Source organism: Papio anubis, chromosome 12 (assembly GCF_008728515.1).
Source record: "Papio anubis isolate 15944 chromosome 12, Panubis1.0, whole genome shotgun sequence".
Taxonomy (NCBI): Eukaryota; Metazoa; Chordata; class Mammalia; order Primates; family Cercopithecidae; genus Papio; species Papio anubis.
In genome coordinates, this window is record NC_044987.1 from 91,050,081 (window position 1) to 91,070,762 (window position 20,682).

Below are 20,682 nucleotides of genomic sequence, written 5' to 3' on the forward strand. Positions count from 1 at the left end.
GCATAGTATACTTAAAGTTGAAACTTTAAACACATATTTGTATTAAACTGATAAATTTTAGTCATATAAGCCTATTTTAAATAAATACCTTTATCTTTCTGTAACTTATTTATTGAGCAGCTTTTAACTACTTAAAACCTCTTTCAAACCTTTTATGTTTTATTTATATCTTTTTGTACTTTAATATTACTAATGAACACAAAGTATATACATTTCCTGTGCGTATGCTTACAATTACATTGTTATAGTCATAGAAAAAAAAATTTTTTTTTGAGACAGGGTTTCACTTTGTCACCTAGGTTGGAGTGCAGTGGTGACGTCTCTACTCACTGCAACCTCCATCTCCTGGGTTCAAGCGATTCTCCCTCCTTAGCCTCCCGAGTAGCTGGGATCACAGGCATGGGCCACCACTCCTGGCTAATTTTTGTATTTTTAGTAGAGATGGAGTTTCAACATGTTGACCAGGCTGGTCTTGAACTCCTGGCCTCAAGTGATATACCCCCCTCAGTCTTCCAAAGTGCTGGGATTGCAGGCATGAGCACCATGCCTTACCTGGAAATTTTAAATTATATTTTTCCTGTATTTCTACCTGATTCTCTGACCTCAGCAGAATCTTCTTTATTAATACAATTATGGAAATGGAATGAGAAGGAGGAGGTGATCGCTGTATGAAGATCTTACGAGACTAAAGCTAAAAGAGATTAAGATCAAAATACATATTACCATGGAGCACATGAATATAGTGAATAAAAATTCATTCATCAAAGCCTGCTACAGTATAAAACATTGCTTGAAATTTGAAAGAAATGATTTTAGAACAAATAAACAAACACTCATGATTATACACCATACACACTCAAGCACACACAACAATATACATGTAGAAATAGATGTATCTATATGTGAGTTTATTTACTATATATGTGTGTATTTCTTAGCCTTCTCTTCTGAAGAGCCTAGAAGCAATGACAACCTTAGGGAATACTCCAAGTACCCAAATATTGGTTTCTGAGTCTCTTCCTCCACTAAAAAAAAAAAAAAAAAAAACAGGAGGGGAAGAGGAAGGAAGCCTCTTGGCAAAATAGCTAATTCTAGGATTGAGGCACAGAAAGTATAAAATGAGACTTTGTGCCAGAAAGTAAACAGATACTCAAAGAACAATAGGAGCATGAAAAAAAAACGGCCCAGAATTTAATTCAAAGAGTTCCCACTAGCCAGTCTGGGAAATTAATAATGGAAAACGTTAAATAAAATGGAAATTCATGAGCCCATACTGAGATAGATGGATACATAGATAGGTAAGAAAAGAAATCTCTTTCCTGCCATAGAATACCAACTATTAAACATTGAAGGAATGATAAAAATAGAAATAGAAAATTACCATTTGACAGTCATAGTTCATCACCCATAGTTCAATTCAGATGAAAGTTTTCAATGGAGACTGAGGCCTGGCTTGTGGGTTTGATGAGGTTTAGTGAGGAAAAGGATATTGACATAATCTCAGAATGTCTCCCTTACATACTACTAGTTAGTTACTAAGGGATGACATGACAGTGGAGAAATTTTCTGAACAATATGACCAGACGATCAAGGTTGACATCACAAGTGGGTCAACTTCATGTATGGCACATCACCTTGATGTGTAGCCTTGAAAAGAGCAGAGTATCATGTTAGTGGTTTCCCTGCCCAAAAAGCATGATCATGAGGAAATAGCAGAAAGATCTAAGTTTATGATTAGCCTACAGAATGAAAGTTCTGTATTTTTGGAAAAATGTCAAGAACATGAAAGACCTGGAGAGAATGAGAATATGGGAAGGGAATGAATGTCCTGACATTACTGGGCAGTTGACAAAGTTTGAATGATGTCTGTAGATTGATAGTAGTGTTTTATAAATGTTGATTTTCTGACTCAAAGACTTATGTGGTGATTCTGTAGAAGAATGTCCTTGTCTTAAGAAATACTGGAGTATTTAGGGTTGATAGGAATCATGTCTGCTGCTTGTTCTTGGATACTTCAGAAAAGGCTAATCATGTGTACATGTACATGCTTACGGGAGTGTATCTATTTTTTTAAAAAAGAGAAAAATGGAGCAAATGAAAAATGTTAAAAATTGGGGAATCTGGGTGATAGGAATATGGGAATTCTTTGTTTTTTTCTGGCATACTTTTCTGTGTTTGAAAATACTTCAAAATAAGTTGTTCTAAAATGATCACTAAAAAGATAATAAATACCTCATAAACATTAATATTTCTGTAATACGAGTAGTTACAGTAAGTCAGGTTAATAAAAACTATAAATAGCTTTATGTTCATGTAGACAAATGAGTTAAGATTTTCAGAGGTTTTTGGATTTTTGGAATTGAGAATAAAGGCTGTGTGTCTGTATGAGGTATCCAGGCCCAAATAAGTACATTTTCCCAGTCTCACACAGGAAGTAACAGAACCAAGGTCTCTTGATTCCCTCCCCAGTAGTCCTTGGAAGACAGCTGGAAAGATTGTTTACTCAAGATAGGGACATTTGTATTCAAATTCTGACTTTTGGGAGTTCATTCAGGAAAGTGTCAGATTTACAAAAATGTCCCTTAGAGCTACATCATTAGATTCACCAAGAGGGCATGTTCTGTGTTGCAGTTTTCAAATGCAAACCAATGAGAATGTAAGAATGTTCTCATTGGTATGCAATGAGAATATAGAAAGAAATAATAGAAAACCTTTTTCTTTCTCCTGGCCTATGTCATATATAATAGTATAAATGTGAGAGTGAGTAGATTTCTTCTTCCTCTCCTCCGTGGTTTTCATCCCAACCTAATTCTCTTACCTTGTAAGATTTCCTTCCTCTTTACAGGGTTATAGAATGCACTTGGATTTCAAGCACTACCTTTTTAAAATCAGATTTACCAATCACTTGTTTAGCCATAGTGGCTAATGTGTTTTTAATGTTTCAAATAGCCAGTGACTTGAACCTCTGTGTAAGAAAATAGCCTTCTCTGCGTTCTGTATTTGCTCAGACCGTTTCGCATAATTTAAGGACTTTGTGCTCAAGCATTTTCTTTTCCTTTTTAAAATTTCCTTGTCTTACCAGGAAAATAAAATTTTTTGAATATTTTCAGTTATATAGCCAATATAAAGTCCATTTTGAGGACTTAATATTATAAAGAATAAGCTGTCACATTGCTTAAATGGGTTTTGATAAGCTCCTTGTATCTTCTTATTCTTTAATTCCTTTTAAAAGATTTTCTGGAAGTAACCAAGAAGTATTATAATTTTATACCTACATATTTAAAATAAGATTTTTTTATTAGTAGAATCATGCTATTGCCTTAATTAACTTCTAATCTCACTCGATTTATCTTGGGGCACAGATATTGTATCCTATTTAAATTTATGTCAAAAGCTATTGCCTAAGCATAATTTTATAGTAGCTATGTCTCCTGGGTTCTAAAACTGCTTTTTTCTGCTCTTATGACCAAGCCAGTTATGATTTTTCCTGTATTTTCAGTTTATTAACTTAAGCCCTATATGTATTTCAAGATTTTGTAGACTAATATATAATATTATTATATATTTATTATATTATTATATATTAATACTATTATATGTTAATATATAATTAATTTTTTATATATCATATAATATATAATAAATATATACACGCATGTATATATTTCAATCTATTTTTCCAACTTGAGCCTTGATAAATTTTATTTTACCTAATATAATAAGAGATAGATTTTCAATACTGATCAGTAAAGACAACATTTTTTAAAATGGGTAAACAAACATTTTATATTGTAAATGCCTGATAGTATACCTTTATTTCTCAGCATACATAACTTTAATGTTTATGTATTATTCCCAAAAATTGAACGTCAACTGTTAGCCACAGTAGGAAGCAAATATATTGATGAATTATGTTTCTGACTGTCCTTTTAAATCTACTTAGTAAATAAAATTATAGTTGCATTTCCAAAGGTGAACTTTTTAGTCTCCTATAATTGTATATGTTTACACATGTTGAGATGGAAAGACTTTAAACACTAACATTTTGAGATTTTAATTAAACAAATAATTAGACTTGAGCCAGGCGTGGTGCCACACACCTGTCCCAGCTACTCGGGAGACTGAGGCAGGAGGATCACTTGAGCCCAGGAGTTCAAGGCTGCAGTAAACTGTAATTGGGCCATTGCACTCCAGTCTGGGCAACAGAGCGAGATCCTGTCTCTAAAAATAATAATAATAACAACAACAATAATTAGGCTTGAATTAAAACATGTCAGGGAGAGGAGAATGGGAGTTTAATGAATACAGAGTTTCAATTTGGGATGAAAAAGTTCTGGAAATGGATAATGGTAAAAGTTGCATAACAGCATACAACTTTTAAATGTACAGTTCAGTACTTAGTGCCACTGAACTGTACATTTAAGAATGGTTAAGAGAGAAATTTTATGCTATGTATATTTTACCACTGTGTATATATTTAAAATCTGTTTCATAGTTTTTCATCTGTAGGTGATTCTCCCTTATCCTAGATATTAGCTAGCATTTAGTCTTTAACCTTAACATATACTATTATTCATTTAATATATGTTATATACTTTTACTGTGTTAGGTATACATTCTGGCTATAAAAAAAAATTTTGAAAGTTTTTAAATTGCTTCAGGTATTTTTTAGCTATGTGACCTTGTATAAGATACTTAACTCCTCTAAACTTTCATTTTCTTTTGTGTAAAATGAGGATATCAATGCCTATATCAAAAGGTTGTTAGATGGAACAGTTAATATAATAATATTTACTTCAAATTTTATTGGGAAAATGAATATTATTTATGTAAAGCACTTAGAGCAGTTAAATTCATTAAAATCACTCAGAAAATTACAGCTGCTAGCACCTTATATTAGACATTGCAGATGAGTTAACACACCAAAGCTCCTTTTAATTTTTGGTTGTCTTTTGGGGGCTGCATGTGTGGGTTACATCTTATAGTCACCGCCTGCATTCTCTTTGTTTACTTTGTACTTGACTTGATAAGCATGACACATGCAGAGGATCCCGTGACTATGTATTTGGTCTCCTAGGACCTCTTCAGCCTCCTAGGCCTTGCACCAGTGGCATAGTGAGCAAGCTTGCTAAGCAAAGGGAACAGTGAAAAGAAGACAGGACGTGCAACATGCCAGTGTTTCTGTGGCACAACCTTTATTGCCCAGTTATCCCCAGAGATTCTAAAACAGCTATGACACCTTTTCAGATTTAGATAACCTCTTTATTTATATATACTGTGACTCTGCTAGTTTTAAGCAATTATAATTGATCAAAAACCTTAACCAGTGTTTTTCAAAGTGTGAATAAAGTATGAATATTTTTAACATAATCTATATACTTTGCTTCATTTATGAAAGAATTTGAAGGAGTTACCTAATTGCTGTTATTATAACCATTATATTGAAATGCAAAATAACTAGACAAAAAGAAACCTTAAAAGATTGTCGCCTCAATCTCTTCAAGGCACAAGTTACCCTTAAACCGTTCTCTCCAGGTACCTTACACCTTAGTTGTGATTATCCAGCTGTCCTAGAGCAAGCCTGTGATTTCTCTGTTGGTGATCTTGTGCCAGTATTTCACATTATTATTTTTTTAAAGGAAATCAAAGTGTTTCTTGATTGAAAAATAAGAATTAGTACAATTGTTATATCTTTTAGTTAATATGCCTTCTCCTAAAATAATTCTCAAATTGTTTGAAACTGAAGGCCAAGAATATGGCAGAAAATAGAAATCATTTGAAACTAGTAAATATTTCAACTTGCATATATATGTCCAAAAAAGTAAAATTCAAAAATGTTATATGCACTCACATATTCAGCACTCTAACTTAAACTACAGCACACTTCTGAGGTCTGATACTAACAGTATTGTAAAGCTTTATTATATTTTTATGGCCCATGCCATCTGGGCATTTGTTCTGCTTACAATAGTAATAGAATTTTAAAAAAAAAAATTAGTTTTCAGTGCAATTGTCTTATCACCAATGCATCAAGGCAGATTATCTCTTATTATTTCAGGTGCTGTTCTTGTAATTTGGATTTGTATCTGTTTGAAAATAGAAAAACTTCTCAGCAACTAAAAAAAAAATCACACATGGTTAATTCAAACAAGACACAAAACTCCTCTTTGTTTCTTAAAACAAATTCTGATTTAGATCATAGAAAACACTACTCTTGTTTATGACTTAAAGATTATATAGGTTGGGTGTGGTGGCTCACGCCTGTAATCCCAACACTTTGGGAGGCCGAGGTGGGTGGATCATGAGGTCAGGAGTTGGAGATCAGCCTGGCCAACACAGTGAAATCCCTCCTCTACTAAAAATACAGAAGTTAGCCAGGGATGGTGGTATGTGCCTATAGTCCCAGCTACTCGAGAGGCTGAGGCAGGAGAATCATTTGAACCTGGGAGGCAGAGGTTGTGGTGAGCTGAGATTGCGCCACTGCACTCCAGTCTAGGCAACAGAGTGAGACTCCATCTCAAAAAAAAAAAAAACAAAACAAAAAAACAAAAAAAAAAACAGATTTTATGATATATGACTTAAGGATTATTTTCTGACTTCCTAAGCCACCATATGTGTTAGTCCATTTTCGATTGCTATAACAGAATACCATAAACTGGGTAATTTATAAAGAGCAGAAGTTTATTTGGCTCATGATTTTGGAGACTGGGAAGTCCAAGAGCATGGCGCCAACATCTGGCAAGGGTCTTCCTGCTGCATCATAATATGGTGGAGAACACCACATGGTGAGAAGCCACCAGTCCCATCATGGGGCCTCACCCTGATGACCTTATCTAATCCTAATTACCTCCTAAAAGCCCCACTGGCAAATACAATTAACATCAGAATTTGGGGACTAAGTTTCCAACACATGAAATTTGGGAGACACATTCAAACCATAATACCATATAAATGTACTTATGTTTAATTGCTTTATTGCTAGGAACTTTGGATTGAGACAAACACAGATTTTAAAACTACTGCTTTATACACTTAAACATACAGGTTCTGAATCTTTTTATTTTGACATTTTAATTATTTCTTCAAAAAATATTACAGATTAAAATTTCTCAGCAACGATAGTCTAGTTTTTATTACTGATGTTAACAAATGATAATAATGGTTATGTCTTAGTTCTAAACTTTCCCTGAAAGGAAAAAATGGACCACCATTATCAATATGTCTATTAATTTCTCTAGAGACAAGAAATCTGCATTAACCTTTGTGATATTTAAACATCATAAATGTTTGATATTCTACATGGTAAATTTTCAGACTGATGTATTTCTATACATACAATACTTAAATTTTTTTAATTTTTTTTTTTTTTTTTTTTTTTTGAGACTGAGTCTTGCTCTGTCGCCCAGGCTGGAGTGCAGTGGTGTGATCTCGGCTCACTGCAAGCTCCGCCTCCTGGGTTCATGCTATTCTCCTGCCTCAGCCTCCCCAGCAGCTGGGACTACGGGCGCCTCCCACCACGCCTGGCTAATATTTTTTGTATATTTATTAGAGACAGGGTTTACCATGTTAGCCAGGATGGTCTTAATCTCCTGACCTCATGATGCAACCGCCTCAGCCTCCCAAAGTGCTGGGATTACAGACGTGAGCCACCACGCCCGGCCGATTTTTTATTTTTTATAAATAAAGGATTTCCCAGGCTGGTCATGAACATAATATTTTTAATAAAAATGTGTTGTGTTTTTATATGTTGTCTTTTTTTTACTTTCTAAATTGATATATACTAATTGTACATATTCATGGGGCACACAGTAATGTTTTGATGCATTTAATAAATACATAGTAATTAGCTCAGGATAATTAGCATACCCATCATCTCAAACATTTATTATTTCCTTGTGCTGGGAATGTTTAATATCTTCCTTCTACTATTAGAAACGATATATTATTTTCAACTCTTGTCATCCTACAGTGGTATAAAATACTAGAACTTAAGGCCATACATGGTGGCTCATGCCTGTAATCCCGACACTTTGAGAGGCCAAGGTAGGAAGATTGCTTGAAGCCAGCACTTCAAGACTAGCCTAGTCAATATAGTGAGACCCCACCTCTACCAAAAAAAAAGTTTTAATTAAATATTATATGTATTTTTATATATGTTTAATTAATTTATTTATATATTTAATTTAATATATTAAATTAATATAATTAATATGTGTTTAATTAATTTTATAGATTTATATATTTAATTCATATGTTTTAACTTTTGTCTAATAGTTTCAAAAAAAGAACACTATAACTTTAGCTATAAATGTACATCCTTTAACAAATCTCTCCCTCTCCTTCCCTTCCCCCTACCCATCCCAACATCTAGTATCCTCTGTTCTACTTTTTATAATACTTCTATGACATCAACTTTTTTAGCTCCCACATATGAGTGAGAACAGGTGGTATTTTACATTCTGTTCCTGGCTTATTTCACTTAATATAATGTCCTGCAGTTCCATCCACATTGCTGCAAATGTCAGGATTACATTCTTTTTTATAGCTGAATAGTATTCCATTGTGTATATATACACCACATTTTCTTTATTCATCTTTTGTTGGATATCTAGGTTGACTTCATATCTTAGCTGTCGTGAATAGTGCTGCAGTAGACATGGATGTGCAGATATCTCTTCAATATAATGATTTTTGGAGAAAAATCCTTTGGAGAAATTTGGAGAAATTTGGAATTTCTTCCTTTGGAGAAATTCCCGGTAGTGGGATTGCTGGATCATATGGTAGCTACATTTGCAATTTCTTGAGAACCCTTCATACTACTCTTCATAGTTGCTGCATGAGTTTATATTCCCACCAACAGTGTAGTACATAATATTTAATACCAGATATATATAATTTCATGTAAGTATATATATGAAATAAAACCTTACAGTTTGTCTTAGTAGGAATACTGTCTAATATCCTTGATGTTCAACGGAAAATATAAGGTAGCCAAAGACCTCATTTTACCATGTGTAATCTATTGACAATATACTTTTATAACGTATACAAAAAATACTGAATCATCTTTGTATGTTGTAAGTGTGGAAAATTTAATGATACTTATGTTTTATTACTTCCCTTTATTCTATAACAATGTATTATTTTATAATACCTTCTGTAATTCACTATGTTAATATAATTCCATGGCAAGAATTTGTCAATTCAACTTGAATGGTTGGTATTTTCTTTTTTCTTTAAATTATACAAGTGATATATGACTAATTTTATATTATTTTTCTATTACTGCTATAAAAAATCACCACAAACTTAGTGGCTTAATATAACATAAATTATTTCCCTATAATTCTAGAGGTCAGAGGTTCACAGTCAGGATCTCAGAGGATTAAGGTCAAGGTATCAGCAAGACTAGTTCCTTCTGGAAGCTTTACAGAAGAATCCATTTTCCAGTGCTGTAAACTACCAGCATACCTTGGCTATGGCCTCATCACTCTAACCTCTGCTTCCATCATCACATGGCCTCTCTTTTACCCTTCATCCTCCTCTTATAAGGACTCTTGTGACTACATTGTGCCCAGGGCAATCATTTCCCCATTTCAGGATCCCTAATCACATATGAAAAGTCCTCCTTGCCATGGAAAGTAGCATTCATGGATTTCAGGAATTAGGACATGTATATCATCAAGGATAAGCAGTGGCATTATTACAGCCTGCCATGCATTCTTTTATTTTTTAGTTTCAATTTTTTAAAAATATCATTATTCTCGCCGGGCACGGTGGCTCAAGCCTGTAATCCCAGCACTTTGGGAGGCCGAGACGGGCGGATTACAAGGTCAGGAGATCGAGACCATCCTGGCTAACATGGTGAAACCCCGTCTCTACTAAAAAATACAAAAAACTAGCCGGGCGAGGTGGCGGGCGCCTGTAGTCCCAGCTACTCAGGAGGCTGAGGCAGGAGAATGGCGTGAACCCGGGAGGCGGAGCTTGCGGTGAGCTGAGATCCGGCCACTGCACTCCAGCCTGGGCGACAGAGCGAGACTCCGTCTCAAAAAAAAAAAAAAAAAAAAAAAAAAATCATTATTCTCTGCTACCACAGGGCCTTTACCATTCAGTCTTCTTGGAAATGTAACTTCTTACATTTTCCCCCTACCTAAATAATTCCTTTTCAGCTCCCAGAGTAATATCTCCTACAGGGAAACCTTCTACTTCTCTTTTATACCCTCAAAGCGTCATGAACTTCATAGTACTTACCGGTTTGTTTATATGTTTACCAGTGTGATTCTTTGAAGGAGGGCTTCGACCTTAATGTACTTTTTAAACTCTGTAAGGACAGGTACCATGAGCTTGTCATTTATTTTTCTTACCTTTGTATTCCCATTGCCTATTCAGTAAATATTTATGAAAGGAGTGAACAGTCTGTTCATTTCATGTCAGATTTATTCCTAAATATTTTGTGGGTTTTTCCTAACTACCATGAATGGGACTCCTTTTTTTGTTTTACTACATTTTTTTGTATTGATGCTTAAATGTTCATTTGACATCTAGTCACCTTATTGAGTCATCTCATTAATGCTAATAGTTTCTCAGTTGAGTCTCATGAATTTTATAGATACATAATCATACTGTCTACAAATAATGATTACTTGCCTCTTCCTTTGTGATATTTTTTGGTGTTGTCCAGGACTTACAGTATAATGTTAAATATGTAGGTGAAATTGGCCATCGGTCTTTGTTGCTGATTTTATTGTAATTTTTTGTATGATCTTACCACTTAAAAAAAATACTTGTTTTGGATATTCAGTAGGTCCCATATATCAGGCAAGGGATGTCTCCTATTTCCTAGCTTATGAAGAGTTTTTAGTCAAGTATTTTTTCTGCTTCTTTTATTTCTCTGTCAATCGTTTAACATAGTAAATTCCCACTTCGAGATCTATATTGTTTCCTCCCTGCCATTCTTTTCCTTCTCTTCTGCAGTGCCTATCAGGCAAATGGAGTTTCTGAATTTGGTGTCCATATATTTTAACTTTTGTCTAACATTTTATTTTCTTTGGCTTTTTGAATTTATCCTGGGAGTATCTTAGTGATCTTCCAGTTCACTAATTTCTTAGTTGTGTCCATTTCTGTTTGTCTGTTGAACTTTTCTTTTGGTAGTAATATTCTTATTTTCCATGTTTCTCATTGATTCTTTTCCTAACAGCCTATCTTACCCATTTAAGGTTATTAATTATACTGTAAAGTATTTTTCTATTTGCTTTATAGTGTATTTCACTAGTTGTAAGTTCTATTTGTTGAATATATGAGGGTACTTAAATATTTTAATGTTGTATGATTCTTGCTTAGGCTCTTTGCATTTGAGATGAATATGAATTATGAATGCATTTATTTCTTTTTACTGTAGTGTATATTAATCTGCCTCTAGGGATTATAGAGGACAGACAGGGTGTGCTCTCAGATGAATATTGTCAATAGTTATCTTCTGGCAGTGGGTCTCCTTGTCCCTTAAATTCAGTACCTCCTTGGGATCATTGTCCTTGCTCTTGAATTATGTTTTTAAAGAATGTCTATCAGTAATGTACATAAGTAAACCTGTAACTCTGTTTTATTCCTACATTCTCCTTGTTTTGTTTTAATCTATGTGTTTTCTAGTTTCTTTTTTTTTTTTTTTTTTTTTTTGAAGTGGGGGGTGGTGGGGACAGAGTCTCACTCTGTCGCCTAGGCTAGAGTGCAGTGGCACATCTCAGCTCACTGCAACCTCCTCCCTGGGTCAAGTTATTCTCCTGCCTCAGCCTCCTGAGTAGCTGGGACTACAAGTATGTGCCACCACACCTGGCTAATTTTTGTATTTTTAGTAGAGATGGGTTTCACCATGTTGGCCAGGCTGGTCTCGAACTCCTGACCTCAAGTGATCAGCCCATCTCTGCCTCCCAAAGTGCTGCAATTACAGGCGTGAGGCACTGTGCGCAGCCTAGTTTTTCATTTTTTCACCTGAAAAGTGTTTTGACTCATTCCTTTTCCATTCCTTTTGCTCAGTGTTGTCCTCTAGGCAATTTCCCTGTTCTCAAGCCACAACAAAGCCATCAGAGTTCGATTGCATCTCAGATGGTTTTCATGTAAGCCCCTGAAATGTAACTTTGATATTTAGGTTTATATTTCACAATTTTAGCAGCATGGCATCCAAGACATGATTTTTAAAGCCAGTTATCAGTTATCTACAAGTGTATTATACACATTTAAGATTATCCGTATCAAAAATAAGTTTTTATTGACAATAACACCTCATTTCCTGGTGTAAGGACCTTTTTTTCAAGGATCTTTTTTTTTAATAATGTACTTCTGGCCAGATCTGGAAATCAAAAAGTTATCAATGAGTTCCAGTAAAAGTGAAAAACAACAAATTTATAAACTGGTGCTTGTTAAGCTCTGATTTCAACTAGTATCTCAGTATGAATGTCCGAAGAGAAGATGCTGGTTTTACCCAGCAGTGAGAAAGCTAAGCAGTAAAGTAAGTCACAGAAGTCAACTAACTTTTAATTTCTTCCTAAGAAAACCATAATAAAAACAATGCTGAAGTATATTCTGAATCAAATATATATGTTTCTTTAAGCTGCTCCTTTGAATTACCTATTGCCTAAAGTTTCCACTGTTAGTGCAACTAATTGAATAATTATGCAAGGAAAGTTGTTATTGACATCCAAGATTTTGTTTGTAGTAAAAATGTGATTTAATTCCCCAATTTTTCTTTTATATATAAGATTAAAATTTAGACTTTCATCAGCCTATCCTTTTGGTCTTTAAAATATCTGAAATCTAACTGTAATTCTATGACAGGAGGTCCATGATTAATTGATTTTAATAAATTTTCTACTCTGTAACAGCTCTCTGATCTATACATCCTGTCATTGAATATTTTTAGTATTTGAGTCAAAATCATCTGAGTGAAAGAATGTAAGTTCAAAATGGGCAATTGCTGGTATGAGATTTACCCAAAACCAAGGGTCCTGAGTAGGAAAGCATATGCATACAACCTAGTGTCAGTTAGGAACAAGTTGATGATATATCATATTACAAACTATAGATTTGAAATACTTTTAAATAGGATTTTCAATCCAAGGGTCTCTGTTTCCAAGATGAGTCTTCAGAGGCCAGCTAAGTTTCTGCTAAAACTGGAAAGCTGCTCCTAAGGGAGTGTAATACTTACCGAACGACCCAAGTTTCACTTATTCAGTTACTCATCATAACAATTATCAGGTAATTGTTAAGCATGTGGAAAGGATTCTTTATTACTCTGTAATGATACCGAATCTAATAAAATATGATCCCTCTCTCCAAGAAAGAGTTTATCATGGTAATTAATATGCCATATTTTAGTGTCTGCAGACTTGGATTTTAGTCCCAACTCTGCCATTTACTAATTGTCTGACTTAAGGAAAGTATCTTAGTTTGACTCTACGTCCTTATTGCCTTATCTTGAATAAAATAAGATAATAATAAAAATACCTATTTTGTTCTAAGGATTAAATGATAAAATACACATGAATTGCCTAATACAATAACTGGCATATTTTAAATACTCAATGTATGTTAGCCAAAAAAATAATTATCATTGTTACTGCAATCTAGCTTGGGAAGTAAGATTTACAACCACAATGTGTCAAATACCAATTTAAGATAATAATGGATTAAATTATTAATTATTACTATGTACTGAGAATGCTGTAGGAAACAAGCCTTCTCTGATCATGCTATATATACGATGTACATGTATATATACATGCACACCCCCTCAGCAAGCTGTTTGTTGCCTTCCTTGCACTTATCACAGTCTTTAATTTTGGTTGCTAGTTTCTTATCTGTCTTCCCCACTATATTATAAGCCCTTTTTGTACTGGGGCCAAGTTTCTCTATTCATTCTTTGCATCTCCAGCACCTACTATAGTGCCTGAAAAAGAGTAGGCACTCAATAAATATTTGTTGAATACATGAATTAGACAAGGGGGAAATTATTGTTGGCCAGCATGATCAGAGCAACATTGTGGAGAGGATACACTTTAAATAGATCTTGAAAAATGAACAGGATTTGTATGGACAGAAAGAGGCAATAATACATTTTGAGTTAAGATTGAAGGAAGAATGATGTGTTAATAGATATGAAATAACAGCCGGGCATGGTGGCTCACTGAGCCTGTAATCTCAACACTTTGTGAGTCTAAGGCAGGCAGATCACTTGAGGCCAGGAGTTCAAGACCAGCTTGGGCAACATGGTGAAACCCTATCTGCACTAAAAATACAAAAATCAGCCAGGCATTGTGGCATGTGCCTGTAGTCCCAGCTATTCTGGAGGCTGAGACAGGAGAATTGCTTGAACCCTGGAGGCACAGGTTGCAGTGAGTTCAGATCGTTCCACTGCACTCCTGCCTAGGTGATAGAGAGAGACTCTGTCTTTAAAAAAAAAAAAAAAAAAAAAGATAGGAATAACTAAAACACAGTAAGTAGACATGAAGAGTAAGAATCATTGAATTTCAGAGGAAAAGTTCACTGGCGTAAATGGTCTTTGGATACCTCTTCAGCATACAGATGAGAAGAATAAGACATACAGAGTGACATAATCAGTATTAGAATTCATATCTTTTCATGTAACTATCCAAGCATGTAAGTACTATATCATGTAAGTAATAGAGCTTACAGTATAATAGGGGAAACTAGAACCCATGACTTTAGGCTGTCAATTCCATGAAGTAAGAAATAGATGGGGAGGTAACTATGAGCATGGAGTCTAATTAGGAAATAATTGTGATAATCCAAATCAAAAATGAGTAGGGAAACAAGATATAAAGCAAGAGGAATCTTGTATTATAGTTCACTATGCTCTTTTAGATTGGATATGAATATTTATGGTTACAGTAAATATGAGACCAAGTAGAATATTCATGAAGGTATACATGCACTGTGTTACACTGTAACTGATAGTCTTTTATATTATGCTTGGATGATACATAAATGTAAAAAACAAAATGTACTTTATTTTTAGAGATTCTTTATGAAAATGCAAACAGGTTCCATAGAACCTAGAGATAATCAAAAACTTATCTGGGACACTTTTGAAAATGAAGGCACTGTGTGTACCATGTGGTAGTGTTAAGTGCCCTTATAACAAATCATACCCATAAGAGCCATAGACAAATAAACGTTTCAAAAGTGGGCTGACGGCTTCTGACAGCAGTATAAAGCCATCTTTCAGAGCAGTAATTCAGTCAGACCCATCTGAATCATTTCCTCTATAAATCGTCTTTAGTAGGAATACAAGAAAAAGCACCAGTGAACTAATAATTATCTCCTCTTTGTCATCAGAGTGGCCTAGGTTAAGAAAATGCCACCTTAAAACTAATTTAATCTTTTAAAATTTACCTGAAATTATTCTGTTATATTTTTGGTAAAATATAGCATATTTGAATATTATATATTTTTCTTTTACATGTATAGATTTAGAAAGTTTATGGTGATAAAGATAAATATGTACCTCCGCATTATTTTAGACTATAATTTTTAAATATTTTGACCAAACTAACCAAATTAGTCATCTATTTAATAAACTATTAAGTATAGCCTTAGTCTTTTTATTATTTTCCTTCTTTTCACTTTAATAAAAAAATTACCTAATGAATTAAATCATAAACCTGCAAGTTATCAACTGGCCCATACTACAACTCCATATTAATGATGCAGCTGATGAAAATAAGTATCAATAACCTAAAGATGCATAGTGCTAGGGACAAAGGTGGCATTTTACATTTTTATTAACACTTGTAATTTTCTTCTGCTTGATTTCTTTTAGGCCAAGCCCAATTTCTTCTAAACCATGGGTCAGTGAGCTCATGCTGATTCTCATATGAATGATGGGCTTGATTTTGCAAAGATATCACCAACTACCAACACCTAGGTCTAGTTACCAATGTTATGAACAACCTAGAATATAACAATACAAATTAGAATGCATTATTTCCTTCAATTTCACTAACTGGCAATACTAGACACCAACAGAATTGTGTATGTTTGTGAAGCATTACATTTTTAAATGTTACTAATGTGGAAGTAACGAAATCGCATTAAATTCAACGATAATACTCTGTTTAAGTATATGTTATCTTTCCTTGTTAAATATCATGGAAATAAAAAAGAATTTGTGTTAACTTAAATGTTCTTACTAAGGTAAAGTTTTGTATTTAGTAAATGATCTCTTGTAACCAGAGTAAGTTTGAGAGCAACCAGGTTTCACCAGTGTAATACATATCTGCAATAGCAGCTTTTCTGCATCCCCCAAAATGAAAACAATATTATATTAATAAATCCTAAGAGGCTTCTATTGGCTTGATAAATAAGTACATTTAAAATACAAGTTAAAAAGGATTTGTTTAAATACTTTAAATGTCTTTATCATACTATTCTAGTGAGTCAAATACAATTTTCATTTTCAAGAGATTTTGGTTAGAATTTAATCTTTGAAAATATTAATAACAGCTTACAGCAGGTAAGCTATAAAATAACACTGGATGCTGTCTATTTAGTTTCTGGTTGAAAAAGCACAGCAGTACTTTAGTTCATTACCTTTGAAAAAAACAGTAACAAGATAATACAGCTGCCTCTGATTAAGATGTAAATTCTTTCTAATTAGAATGTAAATTCTTACATTTAAATGAAGACATCAATTGTCAGGATGCCATATGATATCTTATTCCACCTTGCCTGAATGAAGCCCTCACTGCTCATCTATGGCACTAAAATAGTTTTGCAATCCCTTTGTTCCCTGATTCTTGTAATATTCTCTCTTCATGTTCCCTTTTCACATTGCTTTTGTTTGTTTTCCCCCTTGCATCTGATATTGTTGTGCCTTGGGATTTTGCAGAAATTTGGAATGAAAATTGAGTTCAGTCAGTGCCAGTATTTGCTTGTGCCTCAATTACTTCTGCTGAATTTTCCTCAATGCAAATCAGGCAGGTTGCATAAAGTGGTGCATGTATTTGAAATAATTAATTTTCCGTAAAATGATGGATCAAGTCCAATCAACCTTCATGAAATCTAAATAATAGAATAGAGAATTAGAAATTAATTAACATTTTGTGTTGTTAATACTTTATGGTATAAACTAGCAATGGTAAGTTTTACTGTTGATTCTAACTTTTTCTTTATCAAATGTTGATGAAAACCTTCTGCCTCAATCATTTCTTGCCAGAAATATGCTAACAAGGAATTCTGTATCAATAACATTGAAGCAAAGATTTCAAAGTATAATGATTATACAAACAATTGACCAGTGAGTTAAATTATTTGTACTTCTCTTTACTGAGCAATGGTAAAAGTTTTATCTTGCATAATATACTCTAATTTATAGAAATCTACTATTAATGTCAGATAAGGCCATGACCCTTTGAGCATCATATTATTATATATTTGTGCTGTGTTTCCTCAACCAAAAGAGGTGTAACTTTAGAGGCAAACTCAATTCCACCAACCTTACAGTGCTAGACAAGGAGAAACCTAGACATTGAAAGAAAGCTTTACAGGTAGAAGAGTACCTACCCAATTTTGTTTTATTTATTTTTAACTTTTTATTATAGAAAATTTCAAACATGCACAAAAGTAGAGAATAATATAATAAACCCCTATGGACCCATCGACCATCTTCTCTCCTCAAGGAGGTAACAGGGAAATTAACATACAAACCTGCAGTATAATGATTGGAATGCAAATAACAAACAATAATGTGCAATGGAAGCTAAAATGCAGTTAGAGAATATGAATGCTATATAAGTGCTTAGAGAAGGACAGTTTGTGCTGAATGGACAGAGAAGAGAAAGAACATATCAAGCAGAGTAGAAATATATAAGAGATTTAGGGGTGACCAGTGTCTGTGATGGTATAGAAAAGACCAGCACTGTATGATAATCATAAGTTTCATTTTGGATGTAAAACTACTTAAGTCTGGTAAGATATAGGGATTTGAGAGCCAGGCAATACATTTTAGTAACAATTAGCCAAGATAGTATTTTAGGCATGATAATGATAGAATGAAAAATACTTTCTTATTTTGAACAAAACAGACATCTCTCTTGTTGTAATTAAAATCATTTCCTTAGAATTTTTTATCATGTTCACAAACAGAAGGACATTCTAGTGACTAAAGGATAAATTGCAAAGAAAAATTTTTTATTTCTAACCCAGCTAGTTAAAAGTAAATGTTAGTAATGACTCCGCAGTGATGATGTTTACTATATTTCATTTTACTTCTTCCAGTACAATCAAGAGAAATATCACTGTTGTTATTCATATTGTTACTTAAAAGTTGTTTAAGACCATATTTGTTTTTACACAATTCCAAATTTGTGGAATTTACATGCTGTACCAGTTTTCCATTGCTGCTATGAAAAATTGCCATAATTTTAGTGGGTTAAGCAATACAGATGTATTTTCTTACAGTTCTGGCAGGCAGAGGTCCAAAAAGGGGTCAGTAGAGCTACGTTCCTCCTGGATGGTCCAAAGAAGAAGCTATTCCCTTGCCTTTTCCAGCTTCTAGAGGTTGCCTGCATTCCTTGGCTCATGGCTTCTTCCTCCATTTTCAAAGCAAGCAACATTGGTTTGAGTCCTTCTTACGTTACCAACTCTGAGTTTTTTTCTGCCTCTCTCTTTCACTTTTGAGGATCCTTGTAATTACATTGGACCCACTCAAATAAACCAAGATCTCCCTATTTTAAGGTGACCGATCGGCAACCTTAAGTCCATCTTTAACCTTAATTCCTCTTCGCCATTTAAGGTAACATATTACAGGTTCCAAAGAGTATGGTGTGGACATTTTTTGAGGACTGTTATTCTGCCTACCACACATTTCTTTCATTTTTACTCGTCAGTAACCACTATGATAGTTCGTAGAGACAGAAGAACCACTTCATTGGCTCAGATGGCATCTCTTTCTCATATTTAAAATAAGCTAATATTTCCATTTTAGCTGAGTTTGAGAAAAAGAAGAAAGAGAAATTAGACTAAATGCTACAAATTAAAATTGTACAACCAAATGTAATCATTTGTATTAAAAATGCTTACTAAAATCAGTCTTTGTGGACATGGCCAAAAAAAACTGTGTTTCAAAGAAGGGAATAGGAAACCAGAATTAGTTGATTACTTTCTATGTGGTGGACACTGTAATAAATATATTACAGATATTATTACCTTTTTAATATTTAAACACTCCTATTATTAGCTATATTTTCCTTTTAAAGATAAGAAGCTGAAGATGGAAAAATGTAGGTAGCTTCCCAAAAGACATGCACACAGTTACTGAGAGATTCCAATGTGTTCATGTTACAGCATGCTGAATTGTGTGAAATGTCAGTTGTATCAATCAAGAAACAATTCCTAAATATTAAGATCAGGCATTCAAAGTATTGTGGAACCAGCAAGCAAATATGAGACATAATCCCTGCCTTCAAGGAATTTGTAATCTAGTTGTAGAAATGAGGCTAAACACATAGCTTAAGTGTTTTAAAGCATGAATTCTGGTGTCAGACAGTTTTAGGTTAGAATCCTTGCTCTTTTACTGCTTCATCTTTTGCTACTTATATGTGAGCCTAGGTTTCCTTTCCTGCCTCATTGGGTTGTTACAAAGATTAACTATACATTAAATCAGTTAGCCTAGGATCTGACACAGAGCAAGCACTTAGTAGATGGTAACTGCTTTACTATAATAAAATTCAAACAGTACAAGGCTGAGTTAATTATTACACGGTCAAGGGATACAGGAGTTTAGCAGAAGAAAAGCTAATTGTCAAACCAGTGATTTCATGTAAAGTTAGAGATATATATTAATACAAGGAGGTTTGTTTGTTTGTTTGTTTGTTTGTTTGTTTGTTTTTGAGACAGGGCCTCGCTGTGTCCCCCAGGCTAGAGTTCAGTGGCATGATCGTAGGTCACTGCAGCTTCCAATTCCTGGGTTATAAACCATCCTCCTGCCTCAGCCTCCCGAGTAGCTAGGACTCTGGGCACACACCACCACATCCAGCTAATTTGTTTATTTGGTAGAGACAGGATTTTGCTATGTTGCCCAGGATGGTGTCGAACTCCTAACCTCAAACCATTCCCCTGTCTCAGCCTCCCAAAGTGCTGGGATTGCAGGCACACGCCACCGTGCTCTGCCTAGTTCTTTATTTATGAAGTTCTTGAGTAGCAGTACAGTGTAGTGGTTAAGTGCATTGGCTCTGGAAAAGAGTATCTGCTTTTACATTCTATCTCTTTACTAATTTGTCTGTGCCTCAGTTTTCTCATTTGTAAAATGGGGATAAATACAGTTTCTATATCATGGAGCTGATAAGATTAATATGCAAAGTGCTTAGAAGTGTATCTGGCACATAATTGTCACATAAGTGTTATTATTAATACCAAGGATATACCATGTGTAGCCCATCAGTGATCCATTGTTGTTGACAGTGATAGTAAGAAATAATACGTGTAGTTTCAGTTTCCCATTGCAATATAGGTGATTTACATAGCTGGACAACATTACCAATAGGATAAGCATTATACAGGGATATATCAAGTACCTGCAATGTACCTAGCAGTAAGCTTTGGATAATACAACATAACAAACATTCTCAATTTCTGTAAACCTCCCTGTCTAGGTGAGAAGACAAAACTGAT

The 20,682-nt window shown here is 34.1% G+C and overlaps 1 protein-coding gene across 3 annotated transcripts in view; it reads left to right on the forward strand.

The window, feature by feature from the left end:
* ELP4 (elongator acetyltransferase complex subunit 4) overlaps nt 1–20,682 on the forward strand; it is a 257,266-nt gene that overhangs the window by 177,892 nt on the left and 58,692 nt on the right. The window contains exon 10 of one of the 3 annotated variants that reach the window (XM_021926819.2): nt 15,833–19,987. The exons of the other annotated variants lie outside the window; for them this stretch is intronic. Within the exon in view, the coding sequence (XP_021782511.1) occupies nt 15,833–15,853 (21 nt within the window). The 3' untranslated portion in view covers nt 15,854–19,987. Of the gene's footprint in view, nt 1–15,832; nt 19,988–20,682 lie in introns of those variants that run through there. 3 annotated transcript variants of the gene reach the window in all.